Source organism: Anopheles maculipalpis, chromosome 3RL, assembly GCF_943734695.1.
Source record: "Anopheles maculipalpis chromosome 3RL, idAnoMacuDA_375_x, whole genome shotgun sequence".
In the NCBI taxonomy this organism is placed as follows: domain Eukaryota; kingdom Metazoa; phylum Arthropoda; class Insecta; order Diptera; family Culicidae; genus Anopheles; species Anopheles maculipalpis.
Window position 1 is genome coordinate 28,343,026 of NC_064872.1, and position 21,496 is coordinate 28,364,521.

The window sequence follows — 21,496 nt, forward strand, 5'->3', positions numbered from 1 at the left end:
TAAGATTTTCCCTGGAACGACAAGATCATTTGTATGAGCCTCGCCTAAATCAAGCTCTTTTGCTTAGTGAGACTTGGACGATGATGCCCCTTGCATGATAACCCCCTAAAGATGAAGAGTTTTTTGGAGAGTTGGACGATGAGACTATGACGTCTCTTAAAGGATGAGGCGCTTGACACAGCAAGGTTCTGAGAAAAACGATGCCAAAATTGTTACATAATTTAACAAGCATCTCTAGAACACTTCAACGTGTTGTCATCACTTTTACACACAATGAAAGTAGGGTTTCGCTTTTTTTTACTCCTTGTAACTGTCTTGTAATTCCTATACATTTCGTTTATTTTCTGTTTGACCTTTAACTCATTACCAATAATACACTTTGCATTGATTCTTTCACATACGTGTGTGTGTAGGTCGTGGATTGGAGAAGGTTTTGTTTAAGCTTCCTTTCCCTTTTCCTACCGTTTAGTTGTATTTTGTTTCCGTTGTTGCTTTCGCTAACGTGGTTTACGCACTTTTACAAACTATTAAGTTATCAACTAAACACTAAACCGAAAAAGGGAAACAAGGAAAGTGAAGAGAGAAACTGCCCGAGACATGTATTGGGTGTATATGTGTGTGTGTGTGTGTATGTGTGTGTTTGTGTGTAAGACAACAGTTCATCTTCATCATACACCTTTTCCGCCGTTTTTTCCTCCTTCCTGTGTTCCCCTTTTTTTCTACTATAGCATAACTATCATGCTTTTCTTAGTCCTTCACAACTTATAGCGTTTGGGTGTGTTTTTTTTTTTTTGCTGTGCTACCTGCTTAAACATGACTCGCATCATTTTCTCTCATCGACATTTGTGTTTTATGTGTTTTACTTTAGCTTCTAACTTTTTTTCAATTTAGGTTCATACATTCGTTAATCATTTTCTTGCTTTTGTTTAGCTTTCTATTGAGGTTTCTCTTTGTTTGCCTCTCATTTTTTCATTTTTCTTTACGAAGTTTGTGTGTAAGTTTGTTTATAGTTTGTTAGAATGAAACTTACATAGCTTTTAAAATCACATTTAAATTAGTACAAGAAACAAGGTCTAAAAGTTCTTTTTTCAGTTTTTGGAAAAAACAGGTTTTTAGGAGGAGCAAAGTAATAAAAAAAGAATTTAATTTTCCTCATTTTCGTCATCTTTAAAACGAAATATTATACTTAACCTCACTCAACATCATCTGCACATAGATGGGACCAAATTCGAAACGAAAAGGGCTAGACAGAACTAATGTGCGCGCGCAATCAGCGTTGATGTTTGGTGTGTGATCAATGAAACATGAGGTGGGACACAAACACACAACAAACCACCAAAATGCTCGCACATTCCCACACACACACTCATCCATACGCCTTTGCATCATGTCACAGCACTCAGTTTACACGATTCTATTGTTACATTCAATGGCTTTTAGTCTTTGCCGTTTTAGTTTAGGCGTTACACACACACATAGAGGTTAGAATTAGTCCTTCCTTCGCTTGCTTTAACTACATTAATTTTCTCCCTTTTGTTTCTTCAACACATACTTCTAGCATATTTGTTTTGTCGATTCGGGTTGTATCATTTTGACTGAAGTTCCTCCTGTACTTGCTTCAACCTTTCACGCCCTAACCTCCACATCCCGTGTCAGTTTAGGTCAGTAGCTTTAGTGTGACGATACGGTTTCAAAAGAGCTTCCAGTTTACTATCCTTGCTTACAAACTAAAAGATAAATCCATGGCGGAAGATATGAGAATAAGGAGGATGCCACGAAGACGCCGGGAAAGGGCAAAGAAACTGATCCTGGAAACGCGATTCTGATCGCTTTTGAAGAGAAGCCATGCGGCTCTCTGGGTTTTCGGGAAAGCATATGCGTGATGTGTATATCCACTCCCCCATCAGTTAGAGTTGGGCTGGAGCGCGTGTGCTTACTCGATATCATGGAATTTCAGGATGGCACGTCCGGGAATCTCCGAGCTGGCCAGCTTGCGCACCACTTCGGCGGCCTGATCCGAGGGAAATACTGAGTGTGGCGGTGGTTCGATCTAAAATTTATAAGAAAAAGCAAATTGAAGCTTTAGTTCCTGAAGTTTTTCTTAAACCACACGGACATACCTCATTGGAAGAAACTAGCTTCACCAGCTGATGTAGCTGCTCGATCGTACCGGTCGGTACGGCTTCAATCGTTTGGCCGCGTTCCTCGGCACGCTTGCTAAACTTGGGCAGCAGCTTTTCCGCCACCTCGTCACTGATGAAGATGTGGCCACCCTTAGTCAGGCACTGCATCGACCGATGCAAGCTGCGCGATGTCGTACCGAAGTCGATCACGATATCCACCAAACCGTCGCAGGCGTCGTGCGTACGTTCAATCAGCTGCTTCTCATACAGATCTTCATTCCACTGGACGATGTTTACCCTGTTCGGGAAGAGAGATCAAAACTTATTAGATCCCCTGGAACCACTACTTACAGACCAGCTACAACCTACCGTTCACACTTCTTTGCCACCAGGAATCCTTCATCTCGCAGGCTCGCAACAGTGATCTGTATCTTGTCCTTGGTAGCCGGTGTGTAAAAGTGTTGGGCCGCAATTCTTACCGCCCACAGTGCCAACCCACCGGTACCAACGATCAGAATCTTCACCTTCTCAGCCGGTCGTGTTTTGAGCAGTTCGTCCACAATCTTGTGCGCGGCAATGATAGCACTTTGGGCCAATAGTGCACCGGTCGGCAATGTGGCGGCCACGCTCAGCGACAGCTCGTCCGGAATCGGGATCAGATACTTTAGGTCCGGCACTACCATCAGCTCGGAGTACCCATGTGGAACGCCCTCGTACGGGTACAGGATTACTCGCTGACCCACCTTGAAGCCACAGTCTGGTTTCAGTTCGCTGCCAAGTGACTCGATAACTCCCGCCACTTCAAACCCGGGAAACAGTGCTCCATCTCGGACACCCTGATGTGCTTGCGGGTTGTGCTGAATGGCCACCGAGGTCTGATGATGCTGAGGTGGTGCACTGTCCGGTCCTTCTTCGCTGATACTGGTGAAGCTACCGCTCTGCATCTGCTTCGCGAGCAGATGTAACGATGTTGTAATGTCCCCAGTGTCCGACAGCTGACTACTGATGGAGGAGATCGATGTGGACTGGTTCTTGCGGTAGCAAGCGCCGGCATACACAACAAGAATGCGTGCACCCTGTAACGGTGTGTCCGGCACTGGTACCACCAGGTTCAGCACGCAGTCCTTCAGCTTCGGTGCCGGTGTTTCGATCGACACCTGGCGGATTAGCTTACTCATGGCGGCGTTTCTGAGACGTTGCGCGGTGTCCAACGATATGGAACGGCTGCAGGAAATGAGAGAGAAGAACGAGGAAAAAAAGAAGATTTAGTTTTCAGACAGATTTCCAATTTCCTCAACACTATGTCTCCTCTTTCTGTTGGGGTAGGGATCAATAAAACAACTTCACTAACGTCCTGACAGCCGAACGAATTGGTTCCTTTTGTGGACATTCTCTTTACTCTCGGCGCGATTAAGTAATGCTAAGGCGAACACTTTTGTGACCTTCAAAGACCTTGTCTATTGCCCAACCCTTTTCGCGTAGAGAGAATGAGAAACAGAGCCAACCAAGCGCATTTGTGGTGTCACACGCTCTCCCTACGTACAACGGGTACTCACATGACAAACTACTTTGACAGCTGTCAACATAAATGATCATCACACAACTACTAAGAAAGTAAGCTTGTTACTAAGTTGCAGACCGATAGCATCATGCCATGCATTAGAAAGGATGAATTGAAAGAGACTAAGATCTCATCTGAACAAACCCGAAATCGAAAGTCACTGACTCGTCCCTGCAAAGTTAATTGACCTCAATACGCAGAGGGTGGAAAAATAATCTCTCTACCCAAGATTATCCAGCGTGTTAGATGCCAACAGAACGCTTTATTAATCTCCACCCGAACCCATCACAGCTTGTAAACACTGCACAACTCTTGGCGGTGTTTGTGGCAGCACCTCTTACATCCCAAAGGAAAGCACAGCCAATGTATACACAGAGCAACATCCAACACCCACCAAATTAAGGCAAAAAAAAAAAACTCCCCATCGGCTAACATTTGTTGCTTTGGTGAGTTTATTATTAGACAACCAAACTGTCTCTCACCGCACATTTCACCTCGGCAGTGTGTAATGAGTGTAGAACGAAAACTGCGCCACTGACCAGTGTGAAATGGACGGCACACTGTTGTAAGTCCGCATGGAACGATCTGTGTTACACGGTACAGTTAAAACCGACCTGACCATTACCTAACCGGGCCGATTTTGGTTGATGTTTTCTGACGCACACGTTCTATCTCGCACATTGTTGCAGTGCAGAATGGTTTTTGAAGTGGTTGTGGTTGTTACGAAACAGGACAAAAAGTTGGTAGTGTAGTTTGGCTTTGACAGTTAATCGAAATGGCTAAATTGTGTTTGGATCAGAGATTATTGATAGTATGTACTACAGGGAGTGGTTGCTAGGTGCTTATCTAACGCATGGATACTTCAGGGTTTGTCAACCAGAATAATCGTTGTCTTAGTTTGAATGATATTTTGTTTAATGCAGATTAAGACTCACCAAGACTGAATTAGTATCAATTTTCATAGGAAAAGTTCTGGCGATTTTTCTGAAGGTCCTTAAAGAACATTTCGAACACTTAGTACTAATTATTATGTAATAAAATCGCCTCATATTTCTCTCTCATCTCAATATGAATGCAAAATCCATATTAATCAACAGTTAGATGTATAGTCAAAAACTGAAAAATCCCTTATTTAATTTTATATTTAAAAATAATTTCCTTCGAGACCAATACAACGATGAAAGCGATCCTCCAGGTTTTTGGATACAATTTTTATGTCAAGATATATCTTAAGCCTCTAAATATGCCTTCAAATACTTCTTCATTGTTGCTGCATTTGTTTCTAGCGAGCATTCAACTGAGATCAGTGAATAGGAAAGCGATATTTTTTCAATTATAAATATCGCTTTACTCAACATTCTTGCTCCTAAAATTCACTACAATAGCAAATTTGTTTTCCTTTAATGACAAACGATGAACAACGGACATATTTTAGACCACCTAATGCTATCATATAAATGAGGCTGTTAAGCATATATTCAACGATTTTATCCAGGTTTTTTTTCGTAAAATGTAGTTCAACATTTTGAGGAAACATTCCTATTGTTGAATAAATCTTTTTAATGTCAATAAAATATCCGTTTTTTTATTTTTGTGCAGACATTTATGAACTTATGGATGAAAAAAAAAATGCTTTAAATAGTTCAGATGCTGAACAACAATCCATCAAATTTTGGTAAAGTTATAATTAGTAAAAATATCGAAAGCAGCAGTTGAAATGCCGGATAGAAAAGTGGTCTTATACTTTTCTGCGCTACTGTACGTTGTGATGTGAAATGTAAGTAAAAAAGTAAATTGAATCTTTTTAATATTTTTGAGATTTTTGGTTGAATGTTATACGCTTAAATTAAAATATAAAATAAATTGAGCTGCGGGTTTGAAAACCGCTGAAACAGTCAATTACCCGTATAAAGCTCACGCCGGTTACTAATCACCAGGCGCCTCCATTACGAAGGACGTTTTGTATTGCTTAATACTATGTACGCGTGTACAGTCTAGTAACATTACTTCAATGCTTAGTGTAATAATATCAATATTTATGAACAATATCACAATGAAATACAGCTAAAGCATTATCGACTTGCACATCATGCCGTAGGATAGGTTTCTAAATTTAATATTAAATTACTGTTCCATCTCATTCGATGCCGATGCCGAACAGATCAGCCTGTCAAGTCTCATCGACGCACCAGACCGACCGATGACGACAGCAGGGAGAAAGAAGTCTGGATGGCAAAGAAAACAAGCCCGGCGGGCGAGTCTGTTGCCCTTTCCAGGGCTACAAAACACAATGCAAGCATGGTCGGGCTGGTGTAGCATTCACTGCCATCTCTCGTGCGCGTTTGCTAACCATATCGTGCAGAATGTTTTGCTTCTTTTAAATACTCAATCACCACTGTAGCATGATTAGATAAGCGAAGAACAACTTCTACCGTACGAAAGACGTGATCAAGTCGGTACGATAAGAGTTCACTCCCACGAGAGCATGTGCTAAAATTAATTATTTTTGTCTCGATTTTTGTTCCTGTGTTTTAAAGATAAAACGCAATTGAGAGGATATTGTTGAATAAGCTTTAAAAAAATTTAAAATATTTTTTTTTTACATTTCATAAAGTCACATGCAAGCATTAAATGTAGCGTTTGCTTGAAAAGTTGTGAATTGAACAACTTCATTATTTGTCTGCTCATTCTCACTCAACACTTTCCACAAAATGGCGAATAATACACGGAACGCTTCCTACCCCCATCGTCAGCAAACAACGATAACTTGTGATTGCGGAAACAGTTTGCAGTGCATGCCAATGAAGACAACCACTGCATTCAACTTGAATTCCATCGATCGATTGAACGCATCAACTACGACGAGATTAAACTGACATTGCAGATTGCAGCTTGAAGCGTGTGTGAGAAGAGGAAAAATAAACTCCAGCTCAAGGAGCCACGTGTCCGAGACAAAAAAAGGCAATTGTTCATTCCGATGCTAAGCACCACGTTTCAGCAAGATTTCATCCGTCATTACGTAAAGCTTATCCCGCTCCATCCGATCCGACGCCAGGTCCAGACGCTTAGCAAAGCTCGTTATGCAAAAGAGGGAATAAAACACGGAGACTGGAACGAAAACTGACAACCCGTCCACGCACACACACACACACACACGTCAAGATGGACGACACAAGCTGTCGCTGAGTGTACTCAATCAACCGGAAATGATCGAAGATCGCAGTGCACATAATACTTGGAGCGCCGCATTTGAGGAAGCTGGCTTCACTGGTTGGGAGCAAAGAACTCACCAGTTCGCCGTTCTATGACGCTTGATAACGTTGCAATGCAAAAACCGGGAAGGTCACGTGCAACAGTAAACCCAGACTGCATCCTTTTCTTCAATGGGGAGGAACTTTACCGTCGACGTCGCCATCATTCGCTGCCGTAAAATAACAAAAACATGCCAGTGCATTGTGGCGTCCGATCGATCGAGAGGTGAAATCTGGCGGGTCGTCTAAATTTAGAAATCTAGTTCATGATGCCGCCGCTGTCACAAGCCACCCCTTCCTTCGGGTCTTAGTAAAACTTTGCGGGGTTGCGCGTATTTACAAAACAAAGCACACTTACCGCAACCCTGCGACGCACATACACTTACGGGGGACCGATCGAAGTAAGGGCGTAAGAAGAGATAAGACATCGGGTTGGCGGTGATTTACTTAGTTCGCGCTTCCCTCCGCAGCCGCTTATCGGATCGCTTGACGAGGTCAATTGATGTGCGTTGGATGGCCATTTAAAATGCATGGCGTCAACCCGTATGTCTTGATATGCGTTTTGTAGCACCGTTTGTTGAGCAATTGTGGAGACTGCCTTTAAAAGGGGTAGTTATTAGCAGGAACACAAGTAAAATTGCACTGTGATCGATACATTGTATAGGCAATTTAAAGATGAACAATCTTAAATCGTTTAGTGAGAACAATATTTGTAGTAAATTATGATTTTTATTCAAGGGACTCGATTCAGAAGGATTTATTGCTACTGGGAACTATTACTAATTTCCTTTGTTATGAAACACAATATATTTCAAAAAAGAGCATATTTTATTTATTTTGTTATATAAATCCACCTTCTATTATACCAAATACTCATCCAAAATTCCTTCCATTAATGTAGAATTATTAAAATTGCAGATAAATTTAAATCAAAAAAGGACATTCCTTGTATACACACGAATAGAGCATATTTTTGCTAGCAAGAAGCAATCTGTCCTAGCAAATGTAAGGGGTTCATAAAGCCTTAAAGTATGCAATTAGTGATGCATTGAAATATGTTTACACGAAAAGGTTTGTGTGCAGATAATGTTGATACATTTCGATCCACGATTGCTGCCACCAAAGAGAGGATAAAATCAAATATTTGTATTCCTCCTGGCGCATGCACCATCAACAAAAGGCTGAAACCGTTCGCACAATAATGAGTCAATTTTAGATGCTTGTTTTCTTCGTTACAGATGGTGAACAAAGCACGCAAGATTGGCTGGAATGTTTACTTCGCCGCTGAGTATCATTCCTTTGAGTGGTTAACACAAACGATATTTAAATTTCATGCACTTTATACCGAATCAAAATCGCTCAACGTTCTGTTCCAGTCGTAGAACGAAAAAGCAAGACGCAACTTCAATTACCACCCTTGGTTGGTGAATAAATTCAAGCATTGTCGTCGCTTTTAAATGCATAACAAAACAATCGAATTGCTTCAAACCTTCCAAAAAAATTCAACTGCGTAACCTTCAAGTAAAATCACATTGTTTCATGCAGCCTTCATTATTCTTCCATTTTAAATAAAATCAAAACCAAACCAACGAGACCTTTTGATTTGTGAAGCAAACATTACGCCGAGAATGTTTATGCTGCAACAGTTCTTTGTGATTGAGTTGCACACGCTGGATTGGCTTGTCTTACTAACTGGCCAACCACTTCCTTTGTCGCTCTATGCTAGGTAAAACCGGTTCTCTATGATTTCTCTTCCAGCCCGCTCTAGAATAGAACGCACGGCAGGAAGCAATAGAGGAATCGTCTGACTGTTTACAGTTGTTTGTGCATTTCACGGCCTTGCCGGCTGTAAACGGAAGCTTTTTACGAAAGCAGCCTGGTGTTGGTTAACGTCAAATGGACGCGAACGTGACGCTGCACTACAAAAATGTAATGATGGGAAATACATAAAACACAGCCAATAAAAATGTCTTAAATTTATTTCAAAATGTAAAAAATAATTTAAATAAATATACGAATTATTTTAAATGCATTTTGAAATATTAATTTGATCTCCCTGGAAGCAGCGATTTAAGAGGACTTTTTTATTTATGTTTTTATTTTTAATTAAGATAAAATGCGTCTTCGCTTAGATTTTTTCGGTTTACTAATCATGACAAATTAAGCACAAATAGTAGAAAATACCCAATGTTGTATTTCTTAACTTCTTGTTGCCTACACATACACGATAATAATTCGCCGTTTTTTGGTCCCAAAAAAATGAGGCCAACATCCTTCTTTCTTTCTTCCTTCTTAAATTCACTTACATCGTAATGAGCAAAAACGAGGCCACGCCGCTGCGTAGCATAAATAATCAAAACCTCGTCTCATCTCGGCCCAACACGCAATAAAACGTAGCTGGTAAAGGGATGACTCAGAACGATAAGAAAAATAAAAAGTTTAAAAGAAGAAAATGGTTTAGAGAAGCTAAAACATCCTCACACGCACAAAGCGGATGATCATTAGATTGGCTAGAGTGATCGTACTGCACTCTTGGTTTCGCTCACTGTTAACACTAGAACTACCGGACCAGTCGTTTTGACTGCGATTATTTTGTATGGTTAAACGATTAGGTCAGTGTTGTATGTCTTTTAAACATCCAATACGGTATTAATTTTTACAATTTTTTACAGTAATTATGATTGGCGCTTTGTTGAACGTTGAATAGGGTGCTTAACAGGGGGAAATAGGTGAATTTCAATAGCAAATCGACGTATCCCTTGCAATATACTTTAGCTTTTATTCCATAAGAAAATTACGAATAACATACAATTTTAACAGTTTTATGAATAATAAAGCTGATGCGCTGATTATATAGTTATAGTCAAAATACACAGATTTTAAAAATATAAAAACATTAACCAAATCTTAGAAAGTGTTTCTCAGGTCACAGGGCAAGTGTCTCCATGTTCAAAGCAATACGTGATTTTGACAGAATGAATCTTATTATTGTTCAATCTATAATCGCATATTATTTTAAACATGGAGACACTTGTTCTATGCCCTGAGAAACACTATGGTATACGGTACCCAGCAGTCATTTAGCCTGATCCCGATAGGAGTGGGGCGTAAAAATTGCGGTACTTCTAGTGTTAAATGTGAAAAAGCACACTTGTTCTTTGAGCTACCACCGCACGCGTACGTAACATTAAACCTTATTTTTATAAACAAAAAAAAAAGGTGGCCACATTCGCGGGCCTAGCACACACCACTTCACCACCCCCTGTACAACACACGATCGCGCTATCGATCATCCCTTTCGTTTGCCGGTCGCGGTTTCGTGAAAGAAAAAGCTAAGAAAACTGTTATGTCATAATTTAACGAGTGTTATTTGTATGACAAAAAATAATGTTTAGAAAGCAAAATAAGAGCGATGCGTATAATTACCCAATATCTGATAGTAACAAATTATCCACTTGCACCGCCATTCTGTACGATTGTGCGGGGTAACACTTTGACTGTTTTGTAAAATTAATTTCACACACACTTAAATTCACTTTAAGCTCAAAGCAAGAGCTTTAAAATAAACACACTTTTAATATTTTGTTTTCACTATCCAATTTAAAGGTTTTCCTTCTTTTTTGTTTATCAGTAAAGTTTTGTTCTGTGAAACAATTTGTTTTTCGTTCCACGTCCCTTTCGGTATGTTGTTCCGATTGTCCTTGAAGCGACTCTTCTCCCAGAGGGTTGTAAGAAAATTCGTCACACTCCGATACAAACACACACAGACAAAAAAAAAAGGTTTATGCTTTGAACGAAGCACACACACACTCGCACACAGAGAAACAGGTACACACAATTTTATGCGTGTTTATGTTGTTTATATGTTGCTTGCTTTTGCGTATTATTTGCAAACCTTTTTCTTAAAGGTTTCACTTTCGCTTTCAACTGTTGCTGTTTTTGCAATCACTTTTTTTAAATTGTTTATTAAACTCGATCCCCTTTTTGACTGGTTCGTTGTTGTGAAACTATGCAAATTGTGCCAGTTTTCACAGCAATGCTTTATAACTACGAACACGATGGACACGATTTTACTGCGCGCGTAATGGCTTCTTCTCCCAAGCAAAACTGGTATGCTGGAACCAAACGGGATGCGGAGAAATTACAGAACGGGCGACTTAACTCGATGCTTGCCGTCGAACGAATGACCGTCCCAGGGCTGCGTGTGTTTATGGGGTGTGTTTTCATAAAATAATGATATTTTTATTTGCCTCCATCTGCAACACACATACAGGCACGCACACGCGAAGCATTGTGGCCACCACTACACGCTCAACCCGCGGGAAACCGGTACACCGTCGACGGGTGGTGTGTGCTTACTGTTGTGTGTGCGTGCGCCTGCGTTGATGCGATTTGTCGCTGCATCTCTTTCCATCGTTCGCGTCTCACCGTTTTACTGCCCATCGCTTTCTGACCTTAGGGACGATTCATTATTCAGCCACACTGGGGAAACCCTTTCGATTTCATTGCATCGCTAGCATAAATGCATTTCTTTAAAAAAAAACAAAAACAACCCGATGCATAATGAATATGTTTCCCTTCTTTTTGGGGTGTTGTTTCGAGCCGGATGCTCCATTCCCGCCGGTAAATATATCGGCGGACTTATCGGAGGGGTAGTTTTCTTTGTTTTGCACGTACACCACCGATGTCAACACATGCACGCACACACACAGCTGTATGGGCGCGCACGCGCGCCTTCAAGCCTCTGATCATGCGGCGAGCGAGTGATCAGCGCGAGTTGAAGGAACGAAAAAGGGCTGCGTGGAGGGTATGTGTGTGTGTGTATGGGGGTGCTTGTTTTGGATTTGCCACGAATATGGGGTGGAAAACAAGAGTTCCCGGTTTGTGGATGTGCGCGTGTGGACACGCGCTGTAGTTGGAGCAAGCGAAGATACCATGCCCCAAAACGAAGACGTCGACGACTTGCGGCTTGCAGTAGAGGTCAAAGTCTTCGAGGCCTACTCAGCGTGGGGGGGGGGGGGGGGGAGGTGGGCAGGAGATGGGAGTGCGCTTCCCGATTCCGCAAAACTTGTCTTATCCTACAAGAAGAGAGTAGGAAGCTGGCAATACTTTCTTCCCACGATGCTCAGCTGATTGCATATGTGTTCTTGCAAGAAAACCTCGTCTCTTTACAGCTTTATTTGCGGAGCTTGCGTTTCAGCTGTCGGTATCTACTTCACCACAACTTTTATGACAGACAGACATTAGTACATCCAAGAATGCATCGCTGTTGCTAAGCAGCGGTGTGCCTACTTTGTTTTTTGTTTTTTTTTATCGCCATCAAATGTCACATCATAAAACAATAACATCCCTCAAACTTTGACTGCGTGATCGTCCATAATCAAGGTTTTGTTTACGCCTTTGAATTATACTAACGTACAAAGGTTTTTTTTCCCCCCCCCATCACGTCCACCATGTCACCAAAGCCAATGTCCCGTTTTTGTGAGTGACATACGTAACTGGGGAATTTCTCCTGACATAGTGGGAAGAAAGGAGAGTACAATGCCGCAGACCACAGTCGTGCTAATAACAACAGACGCTACGCTGTCCATGGTGGAATGGTGGTCCCCACTCGGTCCCAAGCTGTCTGAGTCTTTCGGAGCAACAAACATCCCCAAACCCTAGCCGATGCCATCCAATTAGAGTCAATTTGGTTGGCGGTACGGGCGGTAGATAGTTGACGTTAGTTTGCGAATCTGATTGGTGTCAATCGGTCAGGTCATCAGTGGGACATTAAGTGATGCATCGTGCTTGACAGCTGGAGATGCAATTTAGAGTGCAAGCGCAAACAACACTAAGGTGTACTTGAGATGTACTTATTGTGTCTAATCTCAGTCGCTGTCCATCCAGTGAAAACGTGGAGCTTGAAAAAACAAAACGTCCATGTTTTATCACCCATTCATTATCACCTAGCTGGCCTATTAGTATGCGAAAATGCGGGCTGAATTGTTTAATTACCTCTTGAACATCCATTTTATTGTCCGTGCTCGTAGAATGTTACCAATAAAAATCAGACAAATAGATAGCTCTTACTGATCATCCTTCCCGAAAGCACTTAAAGTAATCGAATTTTAGCGTCGTTGTAATTATTAAGCGACCGGTGTTATCAGGCTGCTACAGGCTGCTACCTGCAATCAGGACTCTCAGGGTAGATAATCGATTCATCGATGATCACCTCTTGACACCGTGATGCAGGCCGCGTCACCAGGAGAACGCGTGCTGTTGCGCCATGCTGAAGGTAAGTCCGGTCCGGTACCTCATAAATATGATTAGACCAGCAGCAGCAGGTTTATTATTAGGTTTTACCAAAGTGCACCGGAAGCAGACTGACCTGACAGCTGCCCAAAGCATGATCTTTAACCAACTCAAGTGAGATGAATGAGGCTATGAGTGATATTACATCAGCGGCGGCTCGGCTCTTTTGCAGATCTGTGGTTGGGTGATTTCCAATAATGAATTCCCCCCCCAAAAAAAAAAAAGAACACTCAAATTGCTGCAATAACCCTTTGTACTCCGATCACATGCAACAGCACTCCCCTAGATAACGATGAATAAGTGAAAACACAAAACAAAACCCTCCTAGTGGGTTGTTTACTCTGCTGTCAATACACATTTATCTTACAGAATGTGATAAAGGTACGCAAAACAAAACTATCTCCCCAGTTACCACCAGCAAACAAGCCCGATCCTTATCTAAGCCCGCCAGAGACTTTATTGTTTTTGTTCAAAGGGGGGGGGGGGGGGGGGGGGGTTGAGAAAATTGGACTCAAAAATAAAAACACAGCTCACTTTTGTTGTGTTGTGAGCAAAACAATCTTCCTTTTCGCATCGGTTGTACGCTGTATCAAGTCGAATGCGCCACACAAGAAGCGCATGTAAACAAGACGTATTTTTTTTTTTTGGTGTGTCAACCAGCGTGACCTCAAAACCGGTAGCCTTGGAAGCGAGCTTTACTAGTAGGTCTCTAAGGAAGGAAGTCCATTTTCCTCTGCGCACTGCTCAGGAAAATATTGTGAGCATCAAGTGGAGAAAATATTCCGCAACCTGAGCCGGTGATGATCGGTTGATGATCCCGGCTGTTTATTGACCGTGTTCTTTCCACCGGCCAGCTCAAGGATTTTTGCGGTTATAGACCCATTCCTGATGCGAGATGCACGAGTCCTTGTACTGTAGATCATCTGGCGGTACCGATGTCTGCTTCCGATGTTTTGTGTTTCAAAAGAACACCAAGACAAATTGCTTGTGGTGGGAAGCAATACACAGGATATGTAATTGTAGTAGTGGAGCACCAGTTATTTTTGTGCTGAAGGTTTCATATTTACAGTGGCGATTCTTTTAAATCAATCAATACACATATCTTAAGTCTATTTCGACTAAAACGCCATGAAGTTCCAAAAGTCTTGTTGGCTACGATCAATGTGAGGCCTGCAACACAATTATTAGTTATAGGAAATGTTTGGTCAGCAGGAATAGTCCGTTGGCCGTGGCGATTGGGGCGCAGATCTTCACATGGCGGGACCGGGGATTAAATCCCATCCGGGACTAGCCCAACTACAGAACAGCTACTGCTGAAGGTCGTTTAGGCCAAAAAGAACAAAATTTGGCCAGCATGCCTGGTTGAGTCTTAGGTTAGCTTCGAGCGAGGGTTACATTTCTCCCCAATCCTCGATATTCAGCCAGTTTATTTTTAAACCGTTCCATTCAGACAAGGTGCATTAAACAGATTTCCATTCTTAAAATGCAACGAAATGAGGCGTCTGCTTTTAAACGGAACACTGCTCTGTCTGATCTTTAACCTCACTAACCCTTGATTACCTCCGAGGCGCGGGAACTTAGTAATAGTTGTTAATGGCGTCCGGTGTGACTAACCAAACATAAGCCACTGTACAACGGCGTGATGCACATTGTACCGTCCGGTTGCAAACGCACACAAATGGACGGAAATAGTGGTTCAAACGTCGCCATGCCGCCCCAGAAGGTGACGGCGGTTTCGAGGTGATCGGTTGCTCACCGACGCGTGATCAGTGCGTGATCCCATACCTGCGCTTCTGCCCGTCCATATAAACAAACCATGGCCCATACGCGTGTGCACCAGAACCCGTTTGTGACCATCGGATTCGTCATCGAACCGAGCGGCTGTTTGGTCGATATCAATGATTGTTTATTTATTCGGCGTTACGGGGAAGAAAAAAACCGAGCACCAATAAGCCGTTATCAGTTGCACCTTCTGGGTTGCATGGGTTTACGTTCAAAGAGGATCACAGATGTTGCGAAAGAGGATAATCAATAAAACACTCTAACGCACGATAAATTACACGAAGAAACTATAACAACAAATGATGCGCGTGTATGGCAGCCATTTGGTTGTTTAATGTGCTACTTTTGTTCTATTTATAGCTTAACCACTCTTCTCGCTTATCTCATCTCAACAAAGTGTGATGTCATTCACGTCCATTCGTCGACCTTAGTGGTGTTCTCACTTCCGATGTTTTGTATTTTATTCTTTCTTGCTTGCGTCTACTACACAAACCCTCACTGTGTGACCTTTCGCTTAATCACTTTCTTACGAGATGCAACCCCGGGGATCATCTGACCGTACACACGTAGACCGAATGCCGTCTGTGCATGGTGACGACGACGTCATTGGAGGACCCCCTCGAGTCGGAATCACCTTCTTATCAGTTGCACGTAGCTTAAGCCTCAGGATGCTCTCGATGGAGCGGTGACGCGAACCATTCCCTTTATCGACAAAACCTTGATAGCCACGCCACTAGCAGCACCTACTGGCTTCCGATTAATCCATGCACTCGGCATGCTGCTCATGTGCGTTATCAACTTAGGTGGCAGTGTGGCAATCGACCCCCGTCCGGGAACCCTTTTATTGACCAAGGTCGCAAAGAAGGTGTCGTTGTGCGATGCGCCCGGCTTAGGGGAGATATCGTTTAAAGCTTATTGAAATATTGAATCAAAACTTGGCTTCTGTTTTAAAGTGCATTAAGTCACAGGCTGAGTGGCATTAGGGTTACGTTCTAAAGTGGTTTCGGTAAATGATTCGAGCATTAATTTTTCTATTTATTTACTTTACCCCGATAGAAGTCCTGGTATATGCTGCAGACAATTTAATTTATAACTTAATGTACTGTGATCGCAACCTTATAGCTACAACGAAATTTTCAATGCAGCTCTATAAAGCTCTTTAAAATAAAATGAATAGAAAAGAGCAAAAAAAGGATTTTAATACTGTGTCCTCCAGTTTCAGTCATCTTCTTGGACATGATGTTGACTTCTTTTCCATTACATGTAATTTGATGCTATGGCAGGGTGTTCTTCAGAACAAATTTGAACCATAAATTCAGTTCGAAATTACGTGCATTCTACCCCAACAATTTTTATCTACCTTTGGATGGAAAAGACGAAAAAGACGAATAAAACGTATACAATGAAAGCTAGGAGAAGCAGCCCTCATCTCTTAGATTCTAACAGCCAATATGAAGATAAAGTAGGAACAGATTTTCTACTCAAACTTGTGTCTAGGTCCTTCAAAAATATCTTGATTTTAAAATAACCCCAAAGTCTCATCCAAACCAAGGCAAACGAGAGGCGAATATAGTCTCACAGGCTCAAAGCCTCTGTAAATAAACGAAAAAGCAGTGGTAGAGGCGAATACGACTCCAGTCTTCACATAGCAGGACAAGGTTTTGAATCCCATCCGAGTCCTGAGGACAGACTATCCAACTATGTGGTAAGTCTAGTAAGTCATTCGATGGCAAGCGTGACCTCACTCTCACTCACTCAAGTTGGCCTGCTCTTTTAAAGAGCACGTCGTCGTGACATGGCCAGATTCCCATCCATGAAGGCAGCCGATCTTCGACAGGTCTCCCTTCACCTGATCCAGCCAACATGCCATAAAATGCCCCAGCCATCGTATCCTGCCGGTCTTTGCTACCGTCAGGATGGCCGGTTCTCCGTATAGCTCAGCAAGCTCTTGGTTCATCCTTCTCCTCCACACTCCATGCTCGAACACACCGCCAACGATGGTCCGGAGGATGCGAACAAACACGCCAAGAGCGTTCGCATCCTCCGTTCGGATGGTCCAAGACTCGTAGTCATATAACACCACCGGGCAAATCAGTGTGCGATATATCTCACATTTCGTGCGGTGTCGAAGTCTTCTGGATCTCAGCAGACGACGAAGGCCGTAGTAGGCTGCGTCTTCGGATTTCGCTGCTGACATCGTTATCCGAAGTTACGACAGTCCCAAGATAGCAGAACTCCTCACTTCTATCAACAAGACTCACTTCTACCAACATGCAACAATCTGAATTAATGGCAAAAAAATATTTCAGATATTCTACCAAACCAAAAGCATTAAAAAATATAAATAGATAAGACTCCTATAAAAGATACAAGTATTTAAGACAGTGTTAAGGTGCAAAACTAACAGGACGATGTAGAACATTGGGACAATGTGTAAAAAATTGAAGAAAAAAAAACTCTCCACCATAAAGGGGCTACTATCTCTTCCCAGAACTACCACATAGTCTCGCATTATAAGATCGAAACATGTAACAAGAGTACCGAAACCGAACCTTCTAGACATATTGTCGACAGGCGGGCAGCTCACACCAAACATACACACACAGACACACACGAGCTCGTACATACTAATTCAATTGGGTGTGCAGCATGTGCCCGAGGTAATGGAAACCCACCGTGTCATTATTCACCGCCCTGGGACACACATGGGCCCAACGGTGAAAATGGGGAAACACGAGACATCCACACCACGAGACGATCACTCCCGGATCGCATGATTCAAGTTTATGGTGTGCCCGCATCACAGCGGCCAACACACCAACACCAAGCAAACAGCAAGATCTATGCGTTAAGGAGCGGTGAAGGGCAGAAAGAGGGGGAAGGCGGTTAAGTAAAAAAAAAAAGATATTCGAAACGACCCATGAAATGTGCCGTGCAAAAGGAAGAAACGGGCACAAACATCACACTCGCTAACAGCTGATTTGATCGTGATCAGATCCAATCGGGAGGAAACCCGTTGCAGATCCGTAAATAGCACTGCAGTCGAGGCACATGCACCTGAGGGGTGGGAGTTGCTGTGTGTGACCGGCATTTTGGTTGAGGTAATATTTTTTTTGCTGGGAATCATTCTTTTATAAATACAATTATAAGCTGTTAGGATCTTGGTAGAATTCCAAGAATTTCTAAAGAGGGTTTAATATCTCCTCATATAACAGATTGTCTCTAGGCTATGCTTTTGTAATCCAGAAAATGATTACTAGTGGTCGAGAATTCACGCCCCAGCTTTCCTCTCGTGTTATTCTTTTTTGTTAAAGATCCAGTTTGCAATATCTTCACAAACTCCCAAGTCAAGTCCTCCCTCGGAAAACTTTGTCCAATGCTCCACACTCGCGTGTGCCACATTTCACTTCTATTTCACCTTCACCTGAACGAAGCATTTCAGCGTACCCAAAACACATGTAAACGCGTCCCAACCCACTTCTGGGCTACCCCTTACATATAACTTACCTCGTGCAAAAGCAAACTGGACGAGCTTTTAGTTACGGTTCAGTAATCAATGTTAGTTCCGTTGCTGGACCTTGGTTTGTTTCTGCTTCCTAGCTCCAAATAATACAATTTCTTTCTTTCCTTAACACGACACCACTCGTCACTAAGTTCGGATTGGGTGGAGAGAAAACTGTATTACCAGCTCACCCGTTACTATCTTTCTTTTCTTCTATGCGTTTGCTAAACCGAGCACTATCAACGGCACATCCGGGAACGCGGCGCTACGTGTACGTTTGCGAACTCTCGAAGCACGACTGACGGGTGACTGCACCAGTGTAAAGACCCCTTACTAGAACCACAAAGATATGAGCTTAGACAGCTTCTTCCTATCCACACTACTGCACCTTACACCCTCATAGCCGAGAATAGTCCGCGCATCGGTGTGTCTGTGTTCCCCGAAAAAGCCCCCGCCATATATACACGCAGTGCTAGTGCACCCCTCAAATAGTACGCCAACTAGCTGCCCAGTCACATCGAGTAGTCACTGATAGAAAATAGCTGTCAATAGTTTGAATCCCGCGATCCAAGTTGGCACGATTACTAAAGCCACGATCACGCCGTAACGAATTCAAGTGCACACGATCAAACGAACCTTTTTTTTTCGCGGGGTGTGTTTTTATCTTCTTCTTATCACAACTTACAACACAACGAAGGGGTGGGTGGTTGATGATTAGAATTCGCAACCACTTCTTCGAGTTCCAGAACACGCGCAAGACTACGCTTTCGAAAGTAAAGTCGTCCGAAGGTGGACCCGTTCCGGATTTTGGTTCGTTCGCTACTGATGTACTGACTGGGGCGATGATCGTCATTCGTCAGACCATGCAGAAGGTCTCTCTTGCTGGTGGGGTTTTTAGTTCTTCTTCGTCCACGTTTTGGTCTAGTAAACGTCGCGGGCATACACGCTGCCACGCATAACGAACGCAGTTTATTTTTGTTGCTTCCCACGAGCGTGTGTTTGTGAGTGGAGCAGTTTTGCCCGTGCGCCTCAGTGCCAAGGGTAAGGCTACCAACACATACTGGATGGATACCGGCCGTACATTGGGGGTTGGAATTATTAATGGTGTGCCTCCTAACTAACTATGGACGAGGCAATCAAGATGGGGCTCTTCGCTCTCGCATCTGGTGGAAGTTGGAGCGACCGCTTCCCGACACTTTTGGAGGGAGCCCATCAGATAGAGGCTAAAAGGTAAAGGTAAACAAATAGCACGATAACGATATGGATCGACCATGTATGTCCAGCGGCATGTCTTCATGCACTTCAGTTTTACTCAATCATTAGCGGATTTATTTATGTGTATTTCAACACTGGAGAGAAATTGAAGGATTAGCTTAGCGTAGTTTGCTCTTAAGAGTAAGAACTTGTTTGCGGAAAATTGCAATATTAGGGGCAATGTTGTCATCCATTGCATCACATTTGTTGACCCGTTGCGTAACACTCACTCTCCCATGTGTTTGGTGATGCCTCGCCAACATTTTCGGCTGCCCTTTTGAAACATGGAAAAATTCTCCCAAACGATAGCCAAACTTCCCATAGCTGCTTAAAGTAACCAGTTCCGCCATTTGCCCTTCCAGCCCACTGACAGCGGACTTCGAAATGCAGGCCCCAAGGTCAAGTGGAATGTCAAACTGGAGGGTAAAAAATGAAACGTTGCTACTTACGGCGAGTTCCCGATCAGTTTTCCGGCTATTTTGGCTGACTGTTTAGGGTGGCTTCTTGTTTGGAGCACTCACTGCACAGGACACGCTTTGAAGGTCACAAGCAACAGCACAGGTCCTGCACCGTTGCAGTTATTTGATCGGAACGAGACAAGGTATATGTTATCACTGTTGCGGCAGTTGTACTTCGTACACGACTTTCCTATCCCAAAATGGACACTTTACTTCGGAACTCTTGAATTCACTTTACACTGTATTTAATGCCACAAGAAGCACACTAGATGTACCTTAGACCAAAAACCACCAGCTTGGTAACTTGACTCACCAATTCCGGCAGAAACACACTCAACAGCCTCGACCGAAACCTCTCTCTGTGTGTGTGTTCTCCGGTATAGGGAAATGTCGGCACTCCAGCGCACTCAACGTTCGAACGTTGTATGGCGTGCGAACCACACGTCCAGCTCCTCGTTGTGTCAATGAAGAGAGATTAGGAGACCGGGTGGGGTTCCGCGCGAAGGTGCATGGTGCGGCGTTGGGTTGTGCGTTTGCGCCGAACGTACCATTCCGGTATCCTTTCAAAGTCCTTTAGCGTGTTCACGCGGTCTGGTCGTGATTGTTTGCCTTTTTTTTTTGTCTCGCTGTACCAGCTTACCGCGCCATTTGCTGGACGGTACGCGGGGAACGGAACTGGTATCCAGGTTCGATGTTGGGGGGCGGATGGTTTATACCGTTCGTGCAAGTGCTTCTCTACTTTGTTTTGCTATTGACAGCCCAACCACCGGCATAGGACGACTAGTGGCGCTCTTTGCATGGGTGTGCGTTTCAGGAGTGTCCGTAATAGTTTTATTGATCAAAAAGGAATTTTAAAACATGTATTCCAGTTTAAGCTTTTTTTAAATTATATATATTCTCAAATTATATCAGCATTTATCATCAAATGTCATCATTCGTAATCTATTCATTAAAGCATTGTATGATTCATGCACATCGTAAAAATGTTGTAGCGATATTGAGGGCATTAGTATGCCGCATGGAATATCATACTTTCACTGATAAAGCTCCCGGAGATAAAGATCGGCGGTGTAAATTTCAGAAATCCAATCTTACATCTTCTTGTTGATGCTTTTGATACATTTCCACATAGTATGATTGTTCCATAACGATAAATCACTTTATGTCTGACTTTTATGAGAAAATTTCGCAGAATTTTCATAAAAATCTTGCTAGAAAATATTTACCCTGATTGGCCCACTCTACTCTCTACTCTTTAGACACAGAATTAG

The 21,496-nt window shown here is 42.8% G+C and overlaps 3 protein-coding genes across 5 annotated transcripts in view; all 3 read right to left on the reverse strand.

The window, feature by feature from the left end:
• Positions 1-21,496, reverse strand: part of LOC126565809 (DNA ligase 1) — a 390,847-nt gene that overhangs the window by 365,106 nt on the left and 4,245 nt on the right. The gene's annotated exons all lie outside the window — the stretch shown is intronic.
• The window catches only part of LOC126564831 (SPRY domain-containing SOCS box protein 3), a 321,084-nt gene that overhangs the window by 82,237 nt on the left and 217,351 nt on the right, over positions 1-21,496 (reverse strand). The gene's annotated exons all lie outside the window — the stretch shown is intronic.
• Positions 1,865-20,235, reverse strand: LOC126564708 (uncharacterized). 3 transcript variants are annotated; one of them, XM_050221802.1, is made up of 4 exons: positions 20,217-20,235; positions 2,493-3,347; positions 2,121-2,421; positions 1,865-2,050 (listed from the first exon to the last, which is right to left on the reverse strand). In XM_050221802.1, the coding sequence occupies exons 2-4, from the start codon at positions 3,299-3,301 to the stop codon at positions 1,934-1,936; spliced, it is 1,227 nt and encodes a 408-aa protein (XP_050077759.1). In that variant the 5' UTR covers positions 3,302-3,347; positions 20,217-20,235; the 3' UTR covers positions 1,865-1,933. The 3 variants fall into 3 exon arrangements, with proteins under 3 accessions (XP_050077759.1, XP_050077757.1, XP_050077758.1); XM_050221800.1 differs by lacking the exon at positions 20,217-20,235 and adding an exon at positions 10,362-10,415; XM_050221801.1 differs by lacking the exon at positions 20,217-20,235 and adding an exon at positions 3,475-3,563.